We start from the raw sequence: 9,879 nt of genomic DNA on the forward strand, positions 1-9,879 counted from the left end.
AGGTAACTATGGGGAGGAAGTGGGAGGGGAGCTGTTGCATTGTGGTAAACTGTGGTCAATGTCATGAGACAAAGTATATGTACACTGCTATATGGAAAATGAATTTGCTCTGTAAATCTTCACCCAAATCACAATAACAACAACAAAAAAAAAGAACCCAGTCTTAATCTCTCATCTCCATCCTTATACCTCAGTTTCATCAAGGTGTTTTGTTCCTTGAGTTGACCACTTTCCCTCAATCTCTCAGGTGCCCTGGCTTTACTTCTCTATGTAACCTAGACCTGTGAATCATCCCTTTAATCACTCTTGGCAGTGTCCTGACTCTCTTGCTATCTCTGTATATTTCTGACCTTCCCACCTTGCATGATTCCAACCTGGGATTCACCCCGTTACCTGCTTCCTTCATTTCTCCATTAACCTAGTGAATGCTATTGAAGAAAAATGACAAAACAGACCTACCTGACTGACAGCACAAAGCATGATGTAATCTAGTGCACCCGGCAGGTACTGCCTCATTTTCCCAACACCCTCTTGTCCCAACATTAGCTTTTGTGTCCAAGGCTAACGTGTCCACTTCCACCCTGGGGCTCACTTGCTCCTGCTTTTTCAGACTTGACCCAATTATGGTTTCCCATCTCTCATATCTGTATCAATCTTTTTTTCCTTTTCAGTACAAACATCTATTCCAACTTAAATCATTCAATGTAAACTCTCCTAAAACTGTCCTTCTTCCTTAGTGCACATCTAAGCTATACCGAAACCTCACAATCCTTACTCCCTATTGATTCCTTAACTACCGAACATTTTAGCTCACTTCCACCACTCTAGTGAAAACTGCTATACCACCACTGAGGTCCTAGTGTGCCCAAATCATCAAACTTCCCCGTGGTAAGTCAAGGAACTGTAATCTCTAGAGGATCGAAATGGTGTTACACATGGCCTCTTTTTCTTTTTTTCCTGGCCCCTCACCTTAGTCACTTGCTCCTTAAATGGTGGTATTTCCCAGAACTCTAACTTATTTCCTTCACCTATAATCTTAACTTGTGTATGTCAATACAACCTTTATACAGATGACTCCTGAATACACATCTCGGCCATCACCTCTCCTGAGTTCTCAATTTAGATATCCCAACGCCAGCTCAATGTCACCTGCTAAAATACCAAAATACTGAGGCATTTTCCACATCTCTCATGGAAGCAACACTCTACATGTTTAAGTTTCTCCCATAGCAGATACACTCTCGTGCTATTACTACACAAAGCTCTGATAAACCACAGCATTCAAACAGTCCATGTTTCAACTATGAACATTTTAAAAGAAACAAACTTGTTAATGAGAGTAGCTTAATTTTCAACTTACATCTCCTGCAGCTGAAGCCTGTGAGATAGTGTAAATCCCAAAGAGTCCGGAATCTGAGTAACTGGCATTCAAAGCAGAAACCTGAAATACAAAATATAGTAACTACTGCATGTTACTCCACCAGGTAAAACAAAACACAATTTCCTAAGACTGTCTAGACGAAAACTTGTACCCTTACAGTATGAGCAAAAATACTTCATTTAACCAATTCCATGAAGGCACTGTTCTGTAGACAAACTCATTCATTGCCACTGAGTTGATTCTGACTCATAGTGCCCCACTTTGGGCTTCCAAGGCTGTAAATCTTTATGGAAGAAGATTGCCTCATCTTTCTTCCATGGAGTGGCTGGTGGGTTCAAACCACTGACCTTTTGGTTATTAGCTAAATGCCTTAACCAGTACACCACCAGAGCTCCTGTTCTAGACAGGTTACCTTTTTACAGAACTCACTGTTTAACTGTTTTTTTCACTGAACTATTTCTAAAATAGATGTTCACTTTCCTTTTTCCCGGGAATTTCTTCTTTTGCTGATTTAAGGTCACTTCACTGCAAACGTTAATTTATAAACATTACTATAATGCAGAGGTGGGACGGCCACGTGCTACAGGTCACTTTGTACCTGTATTATTCTTTGGCAAACAGGGCTTTGGCAATCAGCAGACCTGGTTTCTTTCCTCTGCTGTTAGTAGTAACTTTTTCATCAATTCTCATTCACTTCTTGTAAAGACTGAAGTCAAAGGATTATGGAAACATTTTTGTTAAGTGGACATTAATCAGGTGTTAAAGTAGGAAGAAGGTTAGCCTGGAGGTTAACATGGGTATTGCTGTCTGTAGTCTAAGCAGAGTCTGAAGCTTCTGAAGGTGAACTTGATTGCCTAGCCCAGCGTTTCATGGTATTTATGTGAACCATTTGCATAAGGACCACCTGGGTTGTTATACAAAACACAGACTCAGGTTTTTGCCTCAGACTTACTAACTCAGATTCCTAGGGATGCAGCCTCAGCGTTCACTGTTTTAACAAGTGTTCTAGATGATTCTTATACACATTAATGTTTGAGAACCACTGGTTCAGCTCAGGTGAAATAAAGGAATACTGTGGCAGTTCAGTTTGTGTGTCAACTTGGCTAGGCCTGGTTGAGTGGCTGGGCAGCTAAATGTAGTTACTCCCTAAGAGGAGATTGGTAATTAACTCCATGATGGAATCTATTGGAGCAGCTGAGTAGCTGCTTTGGGAATGAGGTCTACTTCCCATATATAAGAAACAGCTTTGGGAATGGTCTCTAGCTTATGGTACACTTGGACCCTGCATGTAGCCATCTCATTGTTCAGCAGCCTGCCATGCTTTGCTGCCCTTGGGACCTAAAATGGACTTGAGTTAATGGCCTGCTGTGTGTGGTTTGGTAACATCTGGACTGTGCCATTATTTGTTGACCTTGGGCTTGTTAGCCTTAGCAGCCAGTAGCTGCTTGAGTGAAGAGATGCCTCTAGCTTCAGAAGGCCGGGAGCAAGAGGCAGAGCTGAAGCCCAAGGTCGAGGGACTTTCACACAGCCCCTGGAGCCTGGCACTTTGAACTCGGACTTCTAGCCTCCAGAACTGTAAGAGAATAAACTCCTATTTGTTAAGGCCATCCCATTTATGGTATATTCTTGTCAGAGTGGCACTAGATAACCAGAACAAACACACTTCAGTTGCTTGGAGCTGAATTATAATTCTGAGATTTTTCTAGTCACACTCCAAATTTCTGGCCAAATTCTAAATTAGAAATTTCCACTAAATTATGCCACTGAATTAGGATTAAACTCCAGACAAAATCATCATAACATTCACTGGTAAAGAATAAAGCAAAAAGAAAACAGAGGAGACTATGAGCCAAAAGAAACACAATCCATAGGAAATTGAAAATGCAGCAGCTAAATTTATGACCAGTTCAAGATAAGGAGCCCTGGTGGCACAACGGTTAAGTTTTTGGCTGCCAATTTAAAGATTGGTGGTTCGAACCCACCAGCTGCTCCATGGGAGAAAGATGTGGCAGTCTGTTTCCATAACAATTACAGCCTTGGAAACCCTATGGGGCAGTTTTACCCTGCCTCATAGGTCACTATGAGTTAGAATCGAACAGATAACAATGGGGTTGGTTTTGGTTTAAGATAATAGTTTTCGAATTGCGTTGCAGGGAACTCTAAGGCTCCATGAGGAAGATTCAGAGGGTTTCAGTTAAGTAAGCCTTCAAAACTTTTTAAAAGCTCAAAGTTTTGTGTTGTGCATTGGAGCTGGAAAACTGTATAGGAACAAAGGTTCCTGTGCTAAACAAAAAATAAGACTCTGGAAGCTACAACTTGAGTATGACACAGGAATAAAAAAAGCAGAAAGTGGATTTTAATTTTCACTGTTAAGTGTCCAATGGCCAAAGCCTTTGGGAAGCATAAGCCTACATGTGCCTGCATCATTGCTTAAAGTTATGAACAATGCTTCATCCTAAAATTTAGTACACTTGCTGCCTTTTAAAGGCATACTATTTAAAGGCATGTAGTTTACCGTATCAGGCAAACAATGGCCACGCATTAAAGAATACCTTTTTGGTTGGCATCTTATGCTCCATTGGACCCTGCATGTAGGGTCCAATATCATTATTTATTGAATATCATTATTTGAAAGCTTTAGCACTTTCCTTTCATTGTCAATAAAAAGAAGGTGTCTTCTAAAGTAACATGAACTTTCATGAAGTTAAATGTTACCTTTTTCTTTTTAAATTTAATCTCAAACTGGAGGGGTGGGTCAGTGAAGCAGTTTCTTGGTGTGTATCTTGTACACTTGGTTGGAAAACAAGAATAACAATGGAATTGAGGAAGCAGGCAGAGGAGCAGAAGGATTTAACAGAAAATGTAGTTAAAAAAAAAAAAGACTAATTAGCATCCAGAAAAACCGAAACACACTGTGGAGTTGATTCTGACTCATGGTGACCCCCAATGGGTTTTCAAGGCTGTAAATCTTTATAGAAGCAGACCACCCCATCTTCCTTCTGTGGCATGGCTGGTGGGTTTGAACCACTGACCTTAAACACTACACCACCAGCGCTCCTTATTTACCACCTAGGGGACTGTTCAACATCTAACAGCTCATCCTAAAGGAAACTAAAGTGTGAATTTCTGATTGTTTTACTTCAAAGCATTCATTTTTTCCTTCCAGACAAGAATAACTGAAAAGATAATAAATCTACGATAGACCTACTAAGGTACTGGATTCAAGTTTGTTTCTTCAATTTTACAGGGATTTCGTGTTCATCTTAAATTTTAAGAGCAGTTTATCAGACTACTTTTTAAATACTGAGCCTTTGGAAAGAAAAGGAGAGCTATCAACTGCTTGGACTCACGTCAAATGGCTGGTGAACTCCCTTGGCGACTGCCTGGTACAGTGCGCTGGTGGTGTTGCTGCCTCTCTTGACGTGTGGTCCGGCCCCGAGCACATGCTGGAGCACACTGAACGCATTCGCCTCTGCACTTCCTAGGGCAGAACTTTCTGCTACGAGAGCAGCATGTACCAGACTGTCTCCATTCTGTTCTCGAATTTCACCTGGGGTCATGCAGGGGGAAAGCAGAGAGGAAAATGGCAGTCAGCATTGTTTTATTTTTCAGTGTTCTCCAAGACACAGAATTAACACACACCCTGTATTCTCACCATGCCATTCTACCCCCCCACGTTTAATATACAACATCCACATCATCTAATTCTTTTGTTCCATACTAAGACTAGGAAACAGCCAGGCCTTGTTAGCTGCTGTCAAACGCCCAGTCAGCCCCTTACTCATGGCGACCACATGCACAAGAGAAGGAAACCCTGTCCAACCCCAGGCCATCCCCCAGTCGGCCGCAGACTGAGCTGCTGTGACCCACAGGGTTTCGCCAGGCCTCTCTTCCTAGTCCATCTCAGTCGGCAAGCTCCACTGCGACCTGTTCAGCATCATAGCAACGCACGAGCCTCCAATGACGGATGGTGGCTGTGCATGAGGCGCCCTGGCTGGGAATCAAGCCGGGGGACGCCACCCATTTCCAGTTTGCTATCCAAAGGTAGGTCTGGTAGCATAGTGGCTGAGACACTTGCCTGCTAACCAGACGGCTGGTGGTTCAAACCCACCAGCCACTCCCCGGAAGGAAGGTTGGGCAATCCTACTTCCGTAGTGATACTGCCTTGGAAACCCAAGGAGGGGTCGCTATGAGTCGGGTTTGACTCGACGGCACATAACAAGAAGAACAACATCTGAGGGTAGAGACTTCCTAAGAAAAATTAGCCCCAAAGAACAAAATGCTTACCTCCACGGTATATGGTCTTTGCACCAGATAAACCCAGCCCACCTCTCATGTTGAGAAACTGCTCGGCAACTTGTTTTAGAATAGGATGACTCACACCTATTTCAACAGAAACAAACAAGCTAGAACAGAATTTCCAAAACACCATTACACAACATCTACCGTTTTTCCTTTTAAAAATCTGTTACAAAATTTAAACATTATAGAAACAAAACAGTGAAGAAATGAGTCCTCTCCACAATGCTGCTCTAGATAACTTGTTACAGTTTATGTTCCTCTAGAATTTTTCTATGCATGTTATTAATTACCTTTATTTTTTAAATGGTGGTACTCTGTTAATAGTGCTTTTAACTCATCTTTTATATCTTTCAATGGTCCACATCAAACATTTAATAGTTATAAACAATTTCATTACATTCATGTACTATTAATCAATCAGTTCTTTCTTGGCCACCATTCACATATTCCCAATATTTTGGTAATAATATGCATTATACATCAAAAGACACTACACCAACAGAGTGAAAAAATAACCCATAGAATGGGAAAAAATTATTTGTAAATATGATAAAGGTCTAGTATCCAGAATATATAAAGAACTCTTAGAAGTCGTCAATAAAAATATGCAACAATCCCTCTAAAGAGGCAAAAGGAGACCTTTCTCCAAAGAAGATACATAATAGCCAACAAATATACATATACATGTGTGTGTACAAACACATATACACACATTATGTACATAAATAAATTTCCTGTTTACATCTTTTGCCTGTTTTGCTATTAAGATATTCTTAAAAAAAAAAAAAGATTTATGAGAGCTCTTTGCTTAGAAAAAGTGGCCCTTTATCATAGATTTTGCAAATATTGTCAACACTTTAACCAAACCTTAAACCTCACTGCCATCGAGTCAATTCCGACTTACAGCAACCCTCATCGGGTTTCAAAGGCTGTAAACCTTTACAGAAGAAGATTGCCTCATCTTTGTTCCACAGAGAAGCTGGTGGGTTCAAACCAGCAATCTCTTGGTTAGCAGGCAAATGCCTTAACCACTATACCAGGAGAATTTCTGAAAGAATTTGAAACAAGTAATTTATAAAGTTAAATATATTGGATTGTGCTTTCCAAAACAAAGTAAGACTAGCAATTAAACAAAATCCTATCACGCACTGCCTGTATGACATGTGTAAGAGGAGTAAGTTTTCAAATCTTGTTCAATTCTGTGTCTACATAATCATAGTTTAAGGGACTGCTACTAAAGAAGCAAGGTGATAAGACAGGCAATTTCCAACTTACCAAGTCCAATCAAAGCCATTCTTGCACTTGTAAAATGGTTCTGAACATAGTAATGCAACTGAGGAAGTTAAAAACATTTATTAGGTTATTTTGGTATAAATAAAAAATTGATCAAAACTTAAAAGTACAGTTAGGCCAAAAAGAAACACTAAGGCTTAGAGCTGCCATGGTATGGCCAGGTGCTGTCGAGTTGGTCTTGGCTCAGCATCCACATGCAACACAACGCAACACTGTGCCACCCTCACAAGAGTGACTACGCCTGGGCCACACTGCCACAGCCACTGTGGCACCCACCTGGCTGCGGTTATTCCTTTTGTTCGCTGACCTACTTTATCAAGCATGATGTCCTTTTCCAGAGACTGCTCCCTCCTGATAACATGTCCAAAGTACATGTGACAAAGTCACATCATCCTTGCTTCTAAGGAGCACTCTGGCTGTACTTCCTCCAAGACAGATTTATTTGTCTTGCTATAATGAGCCATTATAGGGACTACCTAGTGCTGAATTACATTGTAATTTTATTGTAAAAACTATTGCTTCAAAGACTAGATCTGGATTGTCAGATAGTACACAACTGCATTAATCTAAAAATTATTAAATTGTATAATTTAATGAACTGCACAGTATGTGACTTATAGCTAGACAAAAAAGAGGAAGACCCTCCACAAGATAGACTGACACAGTGGCTACAGTGATGGGCTCAAGTACAGCAAGGATTGTGAGCATGGCGCGTGACTGGGCAGCGTTTCGTTGTGTTGTACACAGGGTCGCTATGAGTCAGAGCCGACTCAATGGCACCTAACAAAGCTGTTATTAAAAGAACTGGAACTGGAACTAGCTTGAAATTGAGAAAACTGGGGTTCTAAATGGTCTGACTTTTACTACAATGTAATTTGAGCAGTACATTTCGTTTGTCTGTCTTTACATAAGTAGTAAGAAAGCACTATTAGCATTCTATAGTAGGGTTAAAAAGGTTATAGCATTATACCCCTCTCTTAAAACCAATTTCTATAAAGCTCACCTTGCCATGAGGTCACAATCTATAACCATGTTCCCAACCTGATTACAGAATTACCTGTGGAGTTTAACAAACAAAAATACACACATACTGTGGATCCCACCTTCCCCTAATTCCTGAGTTCCACTCTACATATTGACTTAGTAGATCCAATGTGGAATCTTGAAATCTTGATTTAAAACCACTCAACCAACCAGCCGAGGGATCTGGGGATCAGTGGGATCCTCAGATCACTGGTTTATACTATTACTTAATAAATTTCATTTGGGGGTAATAGGAATAGGGTTAATATTCAATGCTTCACGTTCTGGAACAGTCCTATGTTGTACATAGAGCTGTGACATGTGACAAATCTGCCTCCAGCAAAGCAAGTCCACGTCCTGGAGAAGGTGAATGAGTTAGTGAAATGGCAGATGACGGGATGGGGCAATGAAGTAGGGTTTATTCTTATCCTAAGTATTCAGAGGGACTAAAACAGAAAGATTTTTAGTTGAAGGATTTATTATGATATTTAAACATATAAATTTTGCTGATAAAAGATACACAGAAAAAAGGGACAGAAGAAACTATACCAAGGATCTTAACATTGAGTGCCTCAAGGTGTTTTCTTCATTTTGCTTGTGTATATTTTCTGACTTTTATGTAATGTGCATGTTCTTTTTATAATAATTTTTCACAGTTAAAAATTATACAAAAATTGTTAAGGCAGAATTTTAATTAAAAGGCAAGGAAGCTGAAGTTCTATTAGAAAACAAAAGAAAATTAGCCGAGAAACCTGAAATGGCAGAACATTCAATTTCATAAGAAAACAAGTACATTTTAAACTGTAACATGTTTTATCAATACCTCCTCTGTTGTTATTTTTCCAATCCTATAATCAGGACAATATAAAGAATTAGCCAGGGCATTCCGGAAAGCTGCAGCATGTAAATTTTCAAGGACACCTGTAAGTTAAGTAAAGAAGTAGTCACTGAAATGTAATTTAAATAGAGGTAACATTTTAAAACTCAGTGATATAGACTGAATTGTGTCTTCCCTCAAAATATGTGTTGTAAATCCTAACGCCACGGAGCTCTGGTGGCACAGTGCTTCAGGCATTTGACTGTTAACCAGAAGGATGGAGGTTCAAACCTACCAGCCATGCCATGGAAGGAAGATTGGGCAATCTACTTCTGTAGAGATACTGCCTTGGAAACCCAAGGAGGGGTTGCTATGGAGTCAAATCAACTCAAGAGCAATGAGTTTGGTTTTTTGGTTATATACATGTATAAAAGGAGCTCTGGTGGTACACTGGTTAAATTTGCCTGCTAACCAGAAGGTCAATGGTTCAAACCCACCAGCTGTTCCACAGATGAGAGAATCTGTTTCCATAAAGATTTACAGCCTCAGAAATCCAGAGGGGGTCGCTATGAGTCAGAACAGACTTGATGGCAGTGAGTATGGTTCTGGTATACATGTGGATGCAATCCCATTCGTAAACAGGGTTTTGTTTGTATGTTAATGAGGCTGTATCAACCAACATAGAGTCTGTCTTAAACCACTGATTTTTGAGACATAAAGGGAATAGATTAGGCACATAAGCAATTAAGCAAGCACAAACAGAGGGAAAGATACAAGCCACATGAAGACTGCCAAGGAACTGAAGAACAGAAATGGAAAAGAGACAAGTTTTTCCCAGAGATGACAAAGAGAGAACACCAAGCCCTAGAGCCAGCACCCTGCATTCGGACACGTACCAGCACCCTGCATTCAGACACGTGCCAGCACCCTGCATTCGGACACGCAGCCTCCTAAACTGAGAAAATAAATGTTAAAGCCATCTACTTGCAGGATTCTGATTACAGCAGCAGCAAGAAACTAAGAAATCCAGAGCAACTAGACTGAAAATCTTCGGTCATCTTAT

The 9,879-nt window shown here is 40.3% G+C and overlaps 1 protein-coding gene across 1 annotated transcript in view; it reads right to left on the reverse strand.

The window, feature by feature from the left end:
• The window catches only part of LOC103207535 (cytochrome b-c1 complex subunit 2, mitochondrial), a 45,331-nt gene that overhangs the window by 16,769 nt on the left and 18,683 nt on the right, over window positions 1-9,879 (reverse strand). Inside the window, exons 7-11 of the mRNA XM_007953186.2 lie at window positions 8,823-8,920; window positions 6,959-7,016; window positions 5,669-5,764; window positions 4,732-4,931; window positions 1,361-1,441 (exon numbers count right to left, since the gene is read on the reverse strand). Coding sequence (XP_007951377.1) covers window positions 1,361-1,441; window positions 4,732-4,931; window positions 5,669-5,764; window positions 6,959-7,016; window positions 8,823-8,920 — 533 coding nt within the window. The remainder of the gene's footprint in view (window positions 1-1,360; window positions 1,442-4,731; window positions 4,932-5,668; window positions 5,765-6,958; window positions 7,017-8,822; window positions 8,921-9,879) is intronic.

Source organism: Orycteropus afer, unplaced genomic scaffold, assembly GCF_000298275.1.
Source record: "Orycteropus afer afer isolate SDZICR_OR568_19922 unplaced genomic scaffold, OryAfe1.0 scaffold00376, whole genome shotgun sequence".
Lineage (NCBI taxonomy): Eukaryota > Metazoa > Chordata > Mammalia > Tubulidentata > Orycteropodidae > Orycteropus > Orycteropus afer.